The sequence below is a fragment of the Mytilus galloprovincialis genome, chromosome 7, assembly GCF_965363235.1.
Source record: "Mytilus galloprovincialis chromosome 7, xbMytGall1.hap1.1, whole genome shotgun sequence".
NCBI lineage: Eukaryota > Metazoa > Mollusca > Bivalvia > Mytilida > Mytilidae > Mytilus > Mytilus galloprovincialis.
The window spans coordinates 22,406,996-22,426,504 of NC_134844.1; the positions used below are offsets into that span (position 1 = coordinate 22,406,996).

The 19,509-nt window shown below is 34.1% G+C and overlaps 2 protein-coding genes across 3 annotated transcripts; both read left to right on the forward strand.

Moving 5' to 3' along the window:
- Positions 1-8,195: 8,195 nt before the first annotated feature.
- On the forward strand, positions 8,196-18,811 carry LOC143082560 (MIF-like protein mif-2). 2 transcript variants are annotated; one of them, XM_076258282.1, is made up of 4 exons: positions 8,196-8,329; positions 8,774-8,882; positions 16,858-17,030; positions 18,150-18,811. In XM_076258282.1, the coding sequence occupies exons 2-4, from the start codon at positions 8,775-8,777 to the stop codon at positions 18,250-18,252; spliced, it is 384 nt and encodes a 127-aa protein (XP_076114397.1). In that variant the 5' UTR covers positions 8,196-8,329; position 8,774; the 3' UTR covers positions 18,253-18,811. The 2 variants fall into 2 exon arrangements, with proteins under 2 accessions (XP_076114397.1, XP_076114396.1); XM_076258281.1 differs by lacking the exon at positions 8,196-8,329 and adding an exon at positions 8,484-8,598.
- On the forward strand, positions 9,048-15,515 carry LOC143084066 (uncharacterized). The gene is made up of 3 exons (XM_076260483.1): positions 9,048-9,884; positions 10,501-12,185; positions 15,502-15,515. The coding sequence occupies exons 2-3, from the start codon at positions 10,514-10,516 to the stop codon at positions 15,513-15,515; spliced, it is 1,686 nt and encodes a 561-aa protein (XP_076116598.1). The 5' UTR covers positions 9,048-9,884; positions 10,501-10,513.
- Positions 18,812-19,509: the final 698 nt, after the last annotated feature.

Genomic DNA, 19,509 nt, shown 5'->3' on the forward strand with positions numbered 1-19,509 from the left:
TACACATAGGAAGTAGTGCTTATTAAGAATCCTTGTGTAATTCATTATGACTTGTGCTTTTAGCTAAGATGTCAAAGAACAATTGTATGAAATATTTAATCGCCGAAAATCTCTTAAGACAAGTAGTTTAGATTTCCCAAATGGCAAAAGTCGTAGGGATATTGTTTGTCATCAATACGTAGTACAATTACGTCAGTAGTCTATTATATAATAAGTTCAACTGTTCATGATGTTGGCGGCAATTTCAAATTGGAAAAAGAAATTTTCGTAGCTTTTCAAATTGGAGGCAGGTGTGCAAATTAGCGGTGGTCCGAGGTCCGCGACCTTCCACTTTTGCAAGCGGAATTTCGACTAGGATAGTTGGTTTCTAGCTACGCCCGACGTAGTCACCTTCCACTTGAAAGAAAATAAGAAATTACTTTGCAAACCTTCCAAGTAAGTCACCAAAGTCTCCAATTAAACGAGCTAAAAACTTATTTTTATCATTATTATTCATGACAGCGATGTTCATTTTGTTCAACCACTAGCTTTATACAGAAATTCGCAGACAAATACTGTATAAATTCGAGTAAAATCGTATCTGATTGACAAAAACAACATTGTAAACACAACAATGGCGACCGTGAAGACAAAATTTTACAATATCGGATCCGATTCCGGAAGCGGATAAGGATAATTCCGGGTTTGGCGATCATTTACAAAATAAATCAAAGCAGGTGAAAAAATAAATCTATGCATGGTAAATGAATATAAACACTAGAATTGCAAACCAAAAGATATATGTAAAAGAAAGAAAAAGCAGAAAAATATTTTATACAGAAACTCAAAATTACTTTTTTACAAATTTTAATTTAAATATCCAATACAACGTGACAGCTGGGAACAGTATATCTAACAATATACATGTTCATGGTCACAGTCTAAATTTTCTTTATCAGTGATAAATGATGATAATGCATGTGAGATGCTTTTAAAGTGTAAACATATTGCTGCAATTTCGAAGGGTTATTTGTTTTTCTCAATTTTGAAGGGTCAATTAAAGTAGCTGAAAGTTTCTTTATTTTCACAAATAATACAACAATATTATATATACCTAAATGTAAGTGAATCATATGATATATAGGTGGCATTCTTTGGGCCACTCTACCCCTTCCTGTTTGATAACTTGGAAACGGTCGAGCTCCCCATCCCTAAACCATATGAGGGGCAGATCCAGCATTTTAGGTAAGGAGGGGCACAAACTTAAATTTTCGCCGAGCAGAGCAGGAACATATATATTAATATTATATATTAGATATACTGTTCCCAGAGCAGAGCGAGGCTAAAAAAAATTTGAGGTAAAATTATCGGAATATTCTTTATTTAGCTGAGAACAACCAATGCTTTGTAAATTTAAGGGGGGGGTGCAAGCTCGCAACACCCCCCCCCCTGAATCCGCCCCTGCATATATTCAAGTATAGGACAATATAATAAATAAAATGAAATATAGGGGGAGTCGATGGAGTTACCCCACCCCTCCTGTTTGAGAACTTGGAAACGGTCGAGATCCACACCCCTTAACCGTATATATTCATGTTTGTGACAATATGAAAAATCAAATGAAATATAGGAAGAGTCGCTGGGGGTCACCCCACCCTTCCTGTTTTAGAATTTTAAAATGGTCCAGATCCCCACCCCTAAACCATATATATTCATGTATGGGACAATATAACAAATCAGATGAAATATAGGGGAGTCCCTTGGGTCACCCCACCCCCTCCTGTTTGAGAATTTGAAACCCGTTGAGATCGCCACCCTTTAACCATATATTCATGTATGGGACAATATAACAATTCAAATGAAAGATAGGGGGAGTCCCTGAGGTCACTGTTCACCCTTTTGTTTGAGAACTTGGAAATGGTCAAGATCCTTACCCCTAAACCATATATACTCATGTATGGGACAATATAACAAATCAAATAATATATAGGGGAAGTCCCTGTGGTCACCCCAACCCTCCTGTTTGAGAACTTGGAAACTGTTAAGATCCCCACACCAAAACAATATATATTCATGTATCGGCCAATATAACTAATTAAATGAAATATAGATGGAGTCCCTGGGGTCACCCTACCCCTCCTGTTTGAGAACTTGGAAACCAATGAGATCCCCACCCCTAAACCATATATATTCCTGTATGGGACAATAAAACAAATAAAATGAAATGTAGGGGAAGTCCCAAGGGTCACCCTACCCCCAGTGGCGGATCCAGAAATGTTCATAAGTGGGGGCCCGCTATAGTCACGCTTCAGTGATTCCCTATATAAGCAACCAATTTTTTTCCCAAAAAGGGGGGGGGCGGGCCCCCTGCCCCCTAAATCTCTGCCTACCCCTACCTGTTTGAGAACTTGAAAACCGTTGAGATCCCAACCCCTAAACTATATATATTCATATGTATGGGACAAAATAACAAATCATTTACATTTACTATGGGCAGGTCAGTCAGACCTCACCTTTGATCCCTGTTGTAGTGAACATTTGTCTGATTCGTGTCTCATAACTTTTGTAATATAGAACACAAACTCAGTTTTCTTTCCAAGGAAACCAGTCCATTCATACTATTACATGTTCATACTAAGTCAACTTGAACTTCTTGCAGTCAAATAAAACTAAGGTTAACTACCAAGTAAAACAACTGCAATCATTGGGAACTTGTACCACTGCAGACTCACCATAGAAATATACATTGATATATGCATTGCTTTTGAAACCTTGATAACATATAAATTATTTGCCTTAATAAATAAATCATTAGATAAACATGAATGTACTATATATGAATGTTTAATGTTGAGGCAACATTGCCACAGTTTTCATAATTACGGTTGCCTTGGTTTTTGGTTAACTGCCTTCAGCGCTTACAGCGCTTTGATTTATTTTTTAAAACGAGCCTACGGTGAACGTAAGAGCAATTATACCACATGTGGAGCAGGATTTTTTACCCTTCCGGAGCACATGAGAACACTCTCAGTTTTTGGCGGGGAATGTGTTGCTTATTCAGTTGATAGCTATGTTGTCTTTTGTTTACTATATTGTGTCCGTTTTTCTTTTTCTTTTTAGCCATGGCGTTCTGAATTTTATTTCCGATTTATGAGTACGCATGTTCCTCTAGTATCTTTTGCCCCTCTTTCATGAACTCCAAAAGAAGACGAACAGATTACGTAAATAACCTCATCATAGGTACCAGGATCAAAACAAGTTAAAAAAACAAACAAATAAAGTACAAAGTTGAAGAGCATTTAGAACCAAAATGTCCCAAAAGTTTTGCTAAATACAGCGTAGGTAATCTATGCCTGAGGAAAAAGCCTTAGTTTTGTTAACAGTTAATTTATAATTATGCAAATATCGATGATTATGCATGTCAACACAGAAGTAAATAGAGTGAAATGTAAAATTAAAAAAATACTGAACTCCAAGGAAAATTTAAAAACATGGCAACATCAAATGATAAAACTCAGCAAACAAAAGAACAACTGTCATATTACTGACTTGGTACCGGCATTTTCAAATGTAAAAAAATGTGGACTGAACCTGTTTTATAGCACTAAACCTCTCACTTGAATAAAAGCAACAGTATTATACCGCTGTTCAAATGTCAAAAATCAGTTACAATAAAACAAATACAGGTTACAAACTCAAACAGGTAGAAGCACATTAATTATAAGAGGAATACAAAGAAATAACAGGAACACTGAATTGCAACAAAATCAAACGCCGACATACATCGAAACGAACTATTAAATAACGACAGTCGTATTCTTGATTTGGTAGAGAAAATTTTAAAAAATAAATTAACGGACTGAACCTGGTTTTATTGCTACCTATACCTCCCGCTTATATGGTAATGATAAAAAAATATCGATAAATGACAACACTTACTACTTATAATACAGAAATACAGCCCAAACAAATACAATAGTCGACACAACGAACATTTTTCACCAACGACACACAGCACAATACATCACAAACAGTGACGCACTTATGTAGCGAATATGTGATCTTGAAATTCATGCAATTATTTTCACAATACTAGTCCAAACAATTATCACGACAATGACGGTATTGAAAGGCTATTTTATACTATTTGGACTACAAACGATAAGTCATAACACATTATTCAATCGCAACCACGACATAAACATCATACATGTATATAGATTCATAAATGTTGGATGTATTAAATAAGGATACACTCCGAATAGCGATGCAAATTACCACTCGGTAAACAATCATATTGTTATCGTATCTTTGTATGCAATACTGGCGATGGGAGTTGACACTTAGTGTCACCATGAAGAATAGAACACAATCGATAAACTTACAAATCAGATTACTATGATAGTATATAAAGATCTAAGACCGACAGCGAAACATCTGAGTTGAGACACTGACTCACTGTGTAGGTCAACCACGTCGTGAAGTTGGCATTAAAACTGTTCATACATAACTTATGATTTATAAATAAAGTGTCGATTTCAGTGGTCGTTACTCACAACTCTGTTTTAGCAGTTCTTACGTATGAGTGCAGTCCTGTTAACGAAGTCATATAGTGTGAGTATACACGAGCATAATGAATTGATTGGAATATGTACGACGGAGCAGAGGGATGGTAACTGCTCTGAAATTAAAAAGCAGAGCAAATCTGACAGTAATGGTACACAATCAGTGCAAACTAAACTCCCAACTGCCTGCTAAAGTATTATTCCACCGAACTCAACAACTACGTTGTCCATCAAAAAGTGCAGCATTTGGTGATACAGGTATCATCATCTGTGTATTTGTTGTGGGAATTAGTGCGGTTTATAACTAAGAGAGGTTATACGTGGCCCAAAACAAGAATTTTGTATTGTCCCTTCTCATTTTTGTAGGAAATAAATTGTTAATGAACTGAAATAGTCAATCCCTAATAGAGTTTGGAGAATAGAAATGTAACGGAAACACCAATAAGAGGTTTTCAATCAAATTGAAACGGTATCACACTATTTCTACGTCTGAGTTTTTAAGTAGACAGAATAGTGGTAATACGTAAAAAAAAATTGTGCAGTCGAACATGAATTAAGGCAGTGAGGTCGTTGATACAAATCAGAATTAAGAAACTGAATGGGTCTACCAATGCCCTTGATACGTCAATATTTAAAGACCCAAATTTTGCAAAACACATATCCTACCTCCACGAAAAATATGTAGTTGTCCCTGCAGATAAAGTCCCAAACAACATCGTTTTTGTGTGTACAACGCATTACATTAACTGCTTGATAAACGAATTAGGTATAAACAATTTACTTGGAAACTCAACATATACCCTCACGACACTTACCAAAGAGGAAATCCTGGATACTCATAGGTCTGTTCTATATTCCTTTGGAATTTCAACTAAAGACGAAGAACTGGATCTTCCATCTCTGTATTGGATACCTAAACTACATAAGTGTCCTTACAAACAACGGTATATTGCTGGGTTTTCCAAGTGCTCCACGAAACTTATTTCTAAATTATTGATATCTATGTTATCAGCAATCAAAGCCCGGTTTCAACGTTATTGTTTAACTGCCTATTCTTGAGGTTGCGTGATTCAGATGTGGATACTAAATCCAAAGATCTTTTAAAGTACATACAATCTCTTTCATCTTGCAATAGTATTAACTCATTTGAATTTTCTACACTTTACAAAAGTATTCCACAAAACTAAAAGACAAATTGAAAGAGTTGGTATTACTTTGTTTCATTAAAAAGAATGGCCAACGTAGATTAAAGCATCTTGTCTTAGGGAGGGATAAATCTTACTTTGTAAAGGATCACTCTGATTCAAACAAATAATTTTCTGAATCTGACATTATCAAGATGCTTGATTCTTATAGACAATATATTTGTTACGTTTGGAGGACGTGTTTTTCAACAGACTGCCGGCATTCAAATGGGAATCAATTGTGCCCCTATTCTTGCAGACTTGTTTCTTTTTTATTATGAGACTGACTACATACAAGAGTTTCTTAGGAAGAAAGATAAAAATTTAGCAATATTCTTTAACTTTAATTTCCGCTTTACAGATGATGTTCTCTCACTAAATATTTCAAAATTTGGTGACTATGTTGAACGCATCTATCCCATCGAACTAGTGATAAAGGATACAACAGTTACAGTTAATTCAGCCTCATATCTTGACTTCCATCTAGAAATTAAGGGTCGGTTGAAAACAAAACTTTACGACAAAAGAGATGATTTCAGCTTTCTAATTGTGATCTTTCCATTGTAAGTAGCAATATTCCAGCAGCACCTACATACCGGGTATATATCTCCAAATTGATACGATATTCCCGTGCTTGTATTTCCTATCATGATTTTCTTGATAGAGGGTTGCTACTCACAAGGAAGCTATCAAACCAAGAGGGTCCAAATGGTGAAGTTGAAATCATCCCTTTCTTAAATTTTACGGACGCCATCACGAGTTGGTTGACCGTTGTAGAATAACTGTTGCACAGATGATATAGGATATGTTCCTTACTTCACAACTACAATCAACTTCATTTTCATCAATGTAATCCACCGAATTAGGCTATTTACCGAATTTGTTGTAACATAAGTAACACGACGGGTGCCACATGTGGAGCAGGATCTGCTTACCCTTCCGGAGCACCTGAGATTACCCCAAGTTTTTGGAGGGGTTTTTGTTGCCTATTCTTTAGTTTTATATGTTGTGTCATGTGTACTATTGTTTGTCTGTTTGTCTTTTTCATTTTTAGCCATGGCGCTGTCAGTTTATTTTCGATTTATGAGTTTGACTGTCCCTCTGATATATTTCGTCCATCTTTTAAAGACTAGGTAAATATCATTATTTGTCATTCTCAATGTTGCGCCGATCGGAATATACCCGAAAACAATAATCTTTAAACTGAAAATACAATCAACTGGTTTAGTCAACGTCAGATTTCAAACTGAAAAACTGTCAGATTCTTTTTAGCATGTTGTGTTTAAAATGACTACATATTTACGTAGTCCTTATTTCCGGTTAACATGCAAACAGAAGACGAGGACGTTTAAGGATAAATTAACGACTCTTGTCATTAAAGGATATATAATAACTATCTTGAAAGGTAATTGATTGCATGTTAAACATATTATAACGTTTAAAAACATCGTTGTTAAGTGAAATTCTACGCATAAAATCGAGGCCGACATGTTGACAATGGGACATGAATATCATATTCGCGGAAAATATAGTGCGGGAATTATAAAATACAAAAGAACTGAATAATTGTTTATTATGAAGATAATTACAACTAACTTTGCACAACACTCAATATTTGCTTTTTGTTGAAACTTACTTTTGTAGTTCATCTACACCCAGAAAATTCATGACATGCAGTACCTTGCGGTTAATGATTATAATTGCCTGTCGGTACAAATTTTCCTACGGCAGGTCACAAAATGCTTTAATCGCTAAAAAAGAAGGCATCATTCCAAATCTCAATTAACAGAACTTACTACTTTATAATGAAAATTCTTGTTAGTGCTCATGTATTTTTATTTTTTTCAACGTTTTAAGATTTCTGTAGACAATTTTAAGTCAATATATATGTCAGTCAACTTGTCACTAGACATATGAACAGTTTGACTAAATGTTTTTTCTTCTTTTTCACTCTCTGAACTTTCTACATATGAGACACACCCATTTATAATAAAAATTAACATACGCAAAAAGCGCGTACATACGACTTATTAGTTGTGCTAGAATCAAAACAGTTGAAAGGCGCAATTAAACGGCAATCAAATAATACGGTTTATTATATTAATATTGTTACTGTTGCCCCGATATCCTCCAATGAAACAATCTGGTTATCATCTTTCAAATATTGGCTATCATCATAGGATTCAATGAAGTGGATTGTAAAAAAATATGATGTGATCTATCGAAATACCTTCTGAGCAGTACATGATAATTGGAATACGGACTTGTACGATATTACGAAAGCCCAGAAAGATCATGCGAGATTCGATATACGAAATTCGAGATTCAATAATCTGTAGATCGAAATTCGAAATTCGAGATTTAATAATCTGAAGTTCGAAATTCGAAATTCGAGATTCAATAATCTGAAGTTCGAAATTCGAAATTCGAGATTCGATATTCGATATTCTATCCAGCGTCACAATCAGAAGAATGCTTCTTACTTGTGAATTATTTTGGACCAATGAACTGTGTTTTTACATAAATGATATTGAACTTACACGTGTGCTTTTAACTGCATAGTGTAGTAAATTGGTTGTCGTGCAAGAAAGAAATAAGAAGGTATGTTTTTATTTGTTTATTGCACTATTTGTTTGTAGGTTAGTTCAACTTCACAAATATAGTAAAGCGTATTGGCTACGTATTATTTCAAGAGCAAACTTTGCCTAAATTAAACATGACAAAGTTGCATACAATATTATCTAAATAATTTATCACATTAAAAGTAAACAAGTAAACATGATAGGATGTTCGTACCTTGAGATATGTTTACAGATAAAGATAATTTAATTCCTTAAACGCCAAATTAGTTTGATTTATACACCCATCAGGTAAATTTATATTATTTCTCAATCCGAAGTTTGGGTCAAATTATAACATACAATAGGTAGAGCTTTTAACTTTCCAGTCACTGAAAAAAACTAATGAAAACAATATGGTAGAATTAGAAATATTGAATGATTCTTTATGTTTATTATGAAATCCAGTTGGATTTTTGTTATACAGAATGCCTAGAATACTCATTCGTACGAGCTTGAAAGATGCAGATTTACAAGATGACTTTGAAGACAAAGTAGCACAGAAAATTAGCGAGGTTCTTGAATATCCGTTAGAGGTAAGAGCAATTATGAAACGTCAAAGGTTAATTGAACGGTTTAGTCGATAAACACTATGACATGAAGAGTTTTTTTTAAATATACTCAAGACCTGCACAATAAAATATCTTATTATGATATAAGAGAGTCTGAAATTCTTCATATAGTCTAGTCTGTCTACAGAATCAATCTAAACAAATTGCAACAGAAAAGATTTTTTAGATATAATATGAGATTATCATAGCACATTACTGTTAAAAAAGTCTAACAAAATCGTACGGTCGGAAATCGGTGAAAATTGAAAATAAAAATATCGGTGATGTGCCTACCGATTCGTGTCAGAAATGGTCCGCCATATTGACAAAGGGAGAAGACTCTTACATATGTGAATTTATAGAAACCAACTGAGAAGATGATATCACTGAAAGAATCGCTAACATAAACTTATATTATTATAAAAGTATGCTGGTAAGTGTTTTTTTAACATACACTTATGTTTTGCGTGTATTTAGATATTCGGAAATGCGTCAAGAAATGAATTAGACATACAAAAGTTCTTGACGCAGGTCAAACGACAAAGATCGCTATATTTTTGTTTATTTCAAAGAAAATAAGTAAAATCAACTATGTTTACATAAAATCAATTAAATTTAAACTAATAAAGTCCAAAATATAGCAATAAAAATAATTTAAAGGAACGTAGTAAGACTCGTCCCTAACGAAAACAAAAAAGTATGGAACGCCAAATTAACAAAAATGGATAGTCATAATTGCAATTTTGTCGATTTTGAACTTATTACTATAGCCGAAGCATTTATTCTTACCTACTATTGCATTTTCTTCAAATTAATAATTTAAATAATTATTTTCTTTCTTTTTTAATGAATAATTGTCGAAAATAAACTATTTTGTAATTTTATTTCATCTTTCACTTGAAGAAACTTATTCAGCGTCATGATTTTATTGGAGCTAACCACAGTCACTGTGCTAATTGTTTAGCACACGGATAATTTCTATATCAGGTACTAGATTATATTTTTCTGCATTTCCTATTTCAATGAAAATATTTTATCACAGTGGAGTCAAAAATATTTGCGTATCTTGTACTACCAAAAGTCAATTCAAACCAAATTCAAAATGAATGGTTAACTAAACAAATGTACGGAATATGCTACAATAAAACACAATCGAAAGTTTCCAAGTAGGGAAAACATCGAACATAGTATACTTTTTTAATGCTTTATAATAAATATTGTACTTCAGTTCAAGCTGCTCGTTTCTGTGTGTACTTTGTATAGTTTGTCTTGTTTGTCTCAATGTCCTTTTCGTTTTCTCTGATGCGATTTAAGCCTATTGATTCAACTTCTCTTGTCACCCTTTTTGACACTTTTCAAATAATTCATTATCTTCAGTAGTGCTAGAATTCATAATAAATTGAGAAATGGACAAATGAATTACAGTGTATAGACACACTAAAAAAGAAACATCACACGGACAAGAAAACATTATTCATTTAGAGTCGATGTTGTTTATTCTTGTTGTTCTGAATAATATTTTAATGTGTATTGATATGTTATATGACATATATAATGATTAAAATATACAAAAACAAATGATGTGTGTACTAATTCTTTTCAGCTACATCTATACCATGGAGAAATGTATTGTGTGCCTAAAAGATGACCACCCAACAACGCTGATCAAATTGCGACAAAAAGGATGTCTTGGAATTATCAAAGCTAGCCAGGAAAGAGGAGACTGTTTGTCCGCATTAGAGGGTAATTTTGTCCATCAACTCTGCAGGAAAACATATACCAATCCAAATGACATAAAGAAATACAAAAAAGAAAAACTTGTTCTGAGAGAAATAAATACAAATACTCCAAAACTACGATCAAAGTCCCATTTTGATTTTAAACATCATTGTTTATTCTGTGGAAATGAAGCAACGGACTCCAAGAAAAAAGACAAAAATGTATTTCAGGTTCGAACTGATGATTTTGAGAGTCGCATACAAGATGCTTGTGATCTCCGAAATGATGATTGGGCAGCCGAGGTTCGCGGAAGACTGGAGAGCGTAAGCGACCTCCATGCAGCGGATGCTGTTTATCACCAGGCATGTAGTGTAAACTTCCGCACGTGCAAAAATACTCCTGTATTCCGTTCTCCCATATCACCAGACACAAAGCCTGAAAACAAAAGAGGAAGGCCAGCTTTGCAAGAAGACGGCTTCTACAAAATAGTCGACTTCCTTAAACATCATGACGACGAACAGATTTCTATATCAGATCTTGTTGAAAAAATGGACGAGATGTGTGATGGAAATGCTTATAGCCAGATGTATTTAAAGAAAAGATTGAAGCAACATTTTGGAGACGAAATCATTATTACAGACATACCAGGTAGAAAAAGTGTTGTAACTCTACGAGAAACTGTGACTTGTATTCTCCAGGACTATTACCAGAGACCAAGCAATTTAAATCCAGATGACGAAAAGAGAGCTTTGATCAGAGCAGCTGCCAAACTGATAAAAAGCGACATCCGATCTGTAGATACCACAAAGTCTATCTATCCAACTCCAGCTAACATTGCATCAGTTGATAATAATCTATCATACTTACCCGAAAGCCTACTGTTATTCCTTTCTAATATATTTTCTGAGAAAGACCCATCAGTGAAAATAGCTTCCATAGGACAAGCAGTAATGCAAGCCTCACGACCTCGAGCACTTATAACACCGCTTCAACTCGATCTAGGAGTACAGGTGCATCACAACTTCGCTTCACGATTTCTTGTGTCCACATTGAACAGCTTAGGATTTTGTTCCTCATACTATGAAGTCCAGAAGTTTGAATCAAGTGCTGCAGCTGTACAAGGAGTTGACCTTCCAGGTGATATAAGCAACAGCTTTGTACAATTTGTAGCAGATAACGTTGACCACAACACAAGAACGATAGATGGCCTCAACACTTTTCATGGCATGGGCATAATAGCTGGAATTACGCCTGGTACGAAGAGAACACAACCCATTCCTAGAATAGCTTTTTCTACTGATGAAATAAAGGCATTAGCAAAGATAGAGATCAAATATTACAAACCTCAATCAGATCGTATGGCTGAATTAAGTTATGCTGAGTTGAAAAACCTAAACACATTGGATAAGACTTTCCGTCTTGATCTGCTGTCGGTTATTGTTTGGCCTTTAAAGTATCCAATACCAATGTGGTCTGGCTTCATGCAGATGGTTCAGACGGGAGACTACCCAGGAAAATCATCAGTTTCATTCATGCCTATGATAGATTTGAATGCTTCGGACATGATATGTATTTATTCTACATTGAACTTCGTCGCCAACCAAGCAAAGCGTTATTACATAACAGCGATCTTAACTTTTGATCAACCTCTGTATTGGAAAGCCTTATCAATTGTTGAAAACGAAAATCCAGGAAGCACCTTGAAGTCTATGGTTTTACGATTAGGACCATTCCACACAGAGATGAGCTTCCTCGGCTCAATAGGGAATCTTATGAGTAATACTGGTTTGAAAGAGATGTTAGAACTCATATACGCTCCGAATGCCGTCACGCATATCCTTAGCGGAAAAGCTGTAGCTAGAGCTTTTAGAGGTCACATGTTGGTGGATACAGCACTTTATTGTTTGTTGATTGCAGATATATTTAATATTGACGTATCTAAACTTTTGGAAGAACCCAATTCAACCCTTGAAACAACTGAAATGAAGGAAATTGATGAATTATATTCTCAATTATCCTCTGGAGAGCTGTCAGCTTCAGAAGCGAGTGAATCGGACGTCTTGAAAAACCTAGAATCAACGGTCCGGAGAAAAACTGAAATTTAAAAGCAAAGTCGTACAGCAAAGTTGTGGTTGCAATATTCAGAAATGGTCCAGGTTTTAAGACAATTTATCAAAGCAGAGAGAACTGGTAACTGGCCTCTTCATTTGCAAAGCATCAAAGAAATGTTGCCTTTTTTGGCAGCATCTGGACATAATCTGTACACGAAAACAGCATACGTCTACTTAATGACGATGCAATCTTTAGACGAAGACCATCCTGATGTTTATGCTAATTTTATCAATGGGAATCATGTCATCAGACGCAGCAATAGGTACTGGGCTGGAATATCTTCAGATTTATTTATAGAACAAGTTCTAATGAGAAGTGTGAAAACAGCGGGTGGATTGACGAGAGGTCGAGGAATGACTGAAAGCCAGCGTTCCCTTTGGCTTATGTCCATGCCAGCATGTGCTGAGATCAATCAAGCTATGCAGGATTTGTCCGGAGTAGGATACTTTTCTAGTGAACAACACAAAGACGAAACACATGCAAGACAAAAAAAGGACACTAACGACATTCAAACGCTTCTCACGTTCTTGAAAAGTCGTAATCCATTCATTGATTCAGAGGTAGACCGTTCACTACGAAACATTGAGACAGGTGTAGTAGCTGATAAAACCGTGAATGTGGATGATGCCAAAAAGGTTGGGACTTCCATTCTACAAGAACTAGTAGGAAAGAATGTAGCTGACCACACGTTTAGGAGAAAGAAACAAGCCATTACGCTTGGCAACAAAGCAGGCAAAACTTGACGGCGAACCTCTTAGAATAGATTCACAGCTCCTTTTTCAGAGATGCACCACTGCTGCACATGGTATTTCCGAAGATATTTCAGAGATATTTCAATTTGAATTATGTGGAGTTCCTTCATCAATATTTGAAACCACTGGCCTTCCAAGAGAGCCTCAAAAATCAACCCTTGCCGAATATATGTGGAATTTGACTGGACTTAAACCAAAAGCACCAACAGAAACCCACTTTGTACTTGATGGTGGTTCTCTTATACACCGTTTACCATGGACAAAAGGAGCTACAGTTGACACCATATGTATGACTTATGTCAATTATGTTAACAATCACTATACAGATGCGACTGTTGTGTTTGACGGATATCCATCAGTTCCAACTACAAAAGACGTAACTCATTTCAGACGTACTAAAGGAATAATATCTCCAAAAGTCAATTTTAACAATGACACACCAATCAAAACAAAAAAAGACGAATTTCTTTCAAATTCAGAAAATAAACAGCACTTTATCAATACCCTTGGAGAAAAACTTAAGGACGGAGATGTTCAAGTTATCCATGCAGAAGATGATGCTGATCTAAAGATTGTGCTTACAGCAATAGAAAAGTCGAAACAACATACAACTACCGTCATAGGAGAGGACACTGACCTACTCATACTACTCTGTTATCATTCAAAAGATGCTATAAACAAGATTTATTTCAAATCAGAAGCCAAGCAAAACACTCACAAAATAAAGATTTGGGACATCACAGAGACAAGGAGAAAAATTGGACCACTTGTTTGCAATATTTTGCCATTCATTCACGCCTTTAGCGGATGCGACACAACATCTCGAATTTTTGGTCAAGCAAGGGCACGGTTTTCAAGAAAATAAGTACTAACCTTAAATTACAAGATCATGCAGCTGTCTTTTGCCAGGAGTCCAATGTTGAGAGCATTCATAAAGCAGGAGAACAAATCTTTGTTGCATTATATGGAGGGTTACAAGATGTTGAAACATTAGATATGCTGCGTTACAGAATATTCGCCTCCAAAGTTTGCGTTGGAAATATATATGTACAAGTGCACACTCTCCCACCAACATCTGACGCTGCTAAGCTACATTGCATGAGAGTTTATCATCAAACCCAAGTTTGGATTGGGAAAGGTGATAAATTAGATCCAAAGGACTGGGGTTGGCATGTTGAGGACAATAAATTGCTTCCAATTAGAGCAATACTACCACCGGCTCCCGAAAAGCTTCTTAGGATAATCAGATGTAATTGCAAATTGAATTGTGACACAAAACGATGCTCCTGTCGTAAACACGGAATAGACTGTTCCCCAGCATGTGGGGAATGTCGGGGAATGAATTGTTCAAATACAAGTAACATTACAGAAGCCGATGAACTAGACATGTGAATGCATCAATATGCATGTACATTGCAGAGACATTTAACTATACATTAGGAAGACTTATATCAAAATTGTCTGTTTTTTTGTTAAATTAAAACAAAATCAAATATTTTCAAAGATAAATTTTTCAGAAATTGTATTTACCATTCTAATACTTTTACATGAAAACAAAAGTAATCAAGTAAAAACAAAGTAATCAATTATTGAATAGTTTAGGCAATTTATAATATTAATTCAATGACTGTTGTAACAAATCTAACATTAATACATTTTTTTAGAAATTTATTTCATTTTTTTTTGGGGGGAGGGTAATTTTGGGCTAATTTCGATGATAGATAAATAGATTTTCCTTAAAACAACTGTTTGTTTTCTTTTTTTTCTTCGCAAATAATTGTAAATAATTGTGTTTAATGTTTTTACTTTAAAGCTTTCTTCAAAATAAAACGTTTGAAAACAGCCATATATATATATATATATATATATATGAATCTCAAATATATCGGTTAATTTTGCATTTTTTTGTGATTTTATCATTAAAAGGGATAATTCTACCAATAAATTCTAACTCTGGATTGTAAATTTTACATCGGAAATGTTCTTTGTAGTTATTTTAGTCATCTTAATTCGTTTTTCAGATTTGATTGGCTAACATAGTGCCAAAATTTCGATTTTCAAAATTTTTTCACAATTTTCCTCGATTTTTGGTTAAAATCAATGTTTTTAGCCCAAAATGGTGATTTCCGATCTTACGATTTTTCTAGACTTTTCATATATGATTGTGTCATGCTTTGGTATTATAAAACTGTTGAAATCATTTCTGTTGCAATTTGTTTAGATTTATGCAATATTTGCCGTAGTCAGACTAGACTAATATAGCAATGGAGTTCTTTGAATATTCAACCCTACAATCATACAAAGATAAAATTAAAAATCATTTACATTATATGGAACATCGACAGACGACAAAACATATTTTTATATGTTTGTTTGTCAATATACCTAGGTTGACTTAAACCAATGGACATTTTAACATAAAGTATAATATAAAACAAAGAATATCGTCAGTAAGATGTTAGACAAATATAAAAAAAGATGACTTGGTATGATTGCCAATGAGGCAACTCTTCACACGTGACAAAACTCTGGGTCATCGTATGGAATATAACAATGAATCCGAACAAAGCCCATATCTAAAAGCCAGCTATAATAAGCCCCGAAATGACAAATGTAAAACAATTCAAATGGAAAATCCAACAGCCTTATCTATGCCCCTCTCCCCGGCCAAAAAAAGTAAACATAAATGTATCTGTTTCCTAACAACAAAAGCTTTTTTTCAATCTTGATATCAGCGATACGTTATTTGTGTATCTTCTTTAACAACTAGAAAAAGAGGCTAATGATAACTAAAAGGAGAATCCAAACTCAATAGCCGAAAAAAAATCAAAGAAACCGTCGAAAATACAAACACAAATTTAGAAAACACTGCATAAAAACAAAGACAGAGTAAAATGAACATTACCAATAACTGGAATTGATCACATATGCTCCGGAGGTTAATTATTAATTCTGCTGAATTTGTGGCGCCGTCTTGTTGTTCATGAATGCGCAAATGCGATTTAATTTTAATAGGACTTCTCGACTTTAAAAATGTGTATAAACTATAAAGTCTTGCATGGGTCAATACAGAACGGCTGTATTAACAATATCTATAGTGTACATCAATTTTGTTAATATTATTGCACTAGATATTGAATCGAAAACACTGACTTGAGCAAATAAGTACGTCTAAAGTAAAATCGAAAAAATGCTGAACTCCGAGGGAAATTCAAAACGAAAAGTTATTAATCAAATGGCAAAATCAAAAGTTCTAACATCAAACGAATAGTTAACTGCCATATTCCTGACTTAGTACAGGCATTTTTTTAAAGGTCGAAAATTGTTGAATAAACCTGGTTTAATATATATTATAGCGTACGTACTTTACTTTTCAGTTGGTGTATATAAATGTATCAACAGGTAACAGGATGATAAATAATGGAAGGAAAACACCTATGATGTTTGTAGATATAGAATCAGTGAACAGGTTTAATGAAAAAGTCAACGATGATTACACAAAAGTCTTTATTCCATTTTTTGCTTCATTACTGAATATGCCAACTAATAGGTAGTATTTTAGTATTCCATTGTTTAAAACTGTACAATATAAAATAAAAACAACTAAATATTGTAAATTAAAAAATATGTTACATGTATCTTAAAAACGTATTTCTATAGCATGCTCTAGCATAATTCGGTGAATATAAAAAAAGAAGATTTCTTTGTACATTGATCAGTAGAGATTTGTATTTGTCATTACTTGTCCTTTTAAAACTTACTTTGTGGTATAAGTTTGTTTATTGTTAAAGGCTGCTCTCTCTGTTCCATTGTGTATCTGGTTGAGAGAGAGAGTTGTATCATTGGCAATCATAACATTGATTTCATTGATCTCGACTAACTTTGTTGTTGTGTTAATGTTTATTTGTCAAACTTCTCAAAACATGGTTTGTTTGAATATGTATATGTAAAGAACAAAAATTCATCTGTGGAAAAAGAGTATTATGTTTACTAATTATGAAAAAGATCATCTTTACTAAACGTTGACTTATTAAACTTTGCTACATTTAAGCAAGAACGATAACATGTAAGGGCAAAACACACTATATCAATTATAAATATATACAACTGAATGCAAAGAAATCTACACAATCTAATTTTAAACTGGAACGCAACACTGAATATTGAAAAGCTTCCGAATGACGAGCCTGACACGTATGTTTCGTACTGTCATACATGTATACATTATTTATGTATGTGCCTGTCCCAAGTCAGGAGCCTGTAATTCAGTGGTTGTCGTTTGTTTATGTGTTACACATTTGTTTTTCATTCAATTTTTTTTTTCTTTTTACATAAATAAGTCCGTTAGTTTTCTCGTTTGAATTGTTTTACATTGTCTGATCGGGGCCTTTTATAGCTGACTATGCGGTATGGGCTTTGCTCATTGTTGAAGGCCGTACGGTGACCTATAATTGTTAATATCTGTTTCATTTTGGTCTTTTGTGGATAGTTGTCTCATTGGCAATCATACCACATCTTCTTTTTTATATGTGTTCCTTGCATTAAATTTTCTGTTAGTCATATACCTTTAATTGTAAGTCGATCAGTGAATGTTTATTGGATGTTCATAAACTAAATTAAATGATGATCAGTTTGTTTGCATTATAAACTATGTTCTCTTTTCTTTCAGAATTGTTGTAAAATATCATGATGCAAAAGTTCCCGATTTCGGAGTCGTCAGACAAGCACCAGAATTCAAGAGTGCTGAACATTATATAGCATTGAAAGAATAATTATTCCATGACATGATCAGACACGGCTCAATGTTTTTAATTTTACAGGATTTAATGCATGTACTTGAACATTCGTATGGTTTTTCTATAGAATAGAATTTTCCTGTAAATTGACAATTACTGTTATTAGTCGATCACTAAAAAAAATACAAATTACAAACATTAATTAAAATAGCAGATATTTGACGAACACACTTTTTTTTTATTGAGAACGTTTTTACACATTTTTTTGTTAAGATCCGTTATTGAAAAAACTGAAACTTCGGTTCCAAATCAACTCAACGAAAATTAACGTTAAATTGATTTTGTATTGAGACCTATTTTGTTTTATAGATCCAATGCGTATTTTAAATTTGGCTTCTCAAAGTTTATATGTAGGACTCGGAACCGCGATGGTACTCCGAACCGCGATGGTCACGCTGGAGTGCGATGGTCTACGCTGAAGTGCGATGGTTAACACGCTGAAGTGCGATGGTAACATTGTGACGTTAACTTGTTGATATTTACGCTGAAGTGCGATGGTGGTTACGCTGTAGTGCGATGGCCAACTTAAGACTTTGAGTAAAAGCAAAATGCACATGGGCTTTTGTAATAAAATAACACCATTAATATTTGGCTGCTAGCCTCTTATTTTGAAGATGTTATAACTTCTGTTTAGATCAAACAAAAGACTTTAATTTTTGTTTTAATCTAATTTTCCAAGTCTCCAATTATTCTTTTAGCACGCAAGAGTATGGAATAAGGTGTTCAAAGGCGAAATAAAAAAAAAAAGATTCAGCGTGTAGGTCTTTATAATATTACTAAGAAGTGTCCATCTCATTTACTTAAATATTATGATAAAACTTAGTAATTGCTCACATTCTTCTTCAATTTATATATACAAGTTGTACCTTGAATGTCGGAACAGTATCCACGAAGTAAAAATACCGACAAGTAAATTCATTCTTTACTAATAGCGAAGCTTGTCAATTATTTCACGAAAAACAAAGATGAGGATGATAAAATGGGAAGTACACGTAGGGTTTAGTCAGGTTAATTTCTGTCTGACATGTTTTAGACTGAAACCATAAAAAAAAAAAACAAGAACGACGGTGTTCTTTATAAACAAAACAAAAAAATCTCGGGAACAAAACAACATTATATGAACTTGATATAGCAAAATCATTGAAACATTGCTAATACTATCATATTTTTTTTTTAAATTTTTAAATTGCCCACATAAAATCATGTGACGCTTACCGTAAGATAAATTAAGAT

What these genes read in the sequence shown, in the direction of transcription:
- LOC143084066 (XM_076260483.1), top strand. Translation starts at nt 10,514, where the DNA reads ATGGAGAAATGTATTGTGTGCCTAAAAGATGACCACCCAACAACGCTG.
- LOC143082560 (XM_076258282.1), top strand. Translation starts at nt 8,775, where the DNA reads ATGCCTAGAATACTCATTCGTACGAGCTTGAAAGATGCAGATTTACAA. An exon ending in TTCTTGAATATCCGTTAGAG is followed by an intron (nt 8,883 to 16,857) that starts GTAAGAGCAATT and finishes TTTACTTTTCAG; the next exon opens with TTGGTGTATATAAATGTATC. An exon ending in CTGAATATGCCAACTAATAG is followed by an intron (nt 17,031 to 18,149) that starts GTAGTATTTTAG and finishes CTTTTCTTTCAG; the next exon opens with AATTGTTGTAAAATATCATG.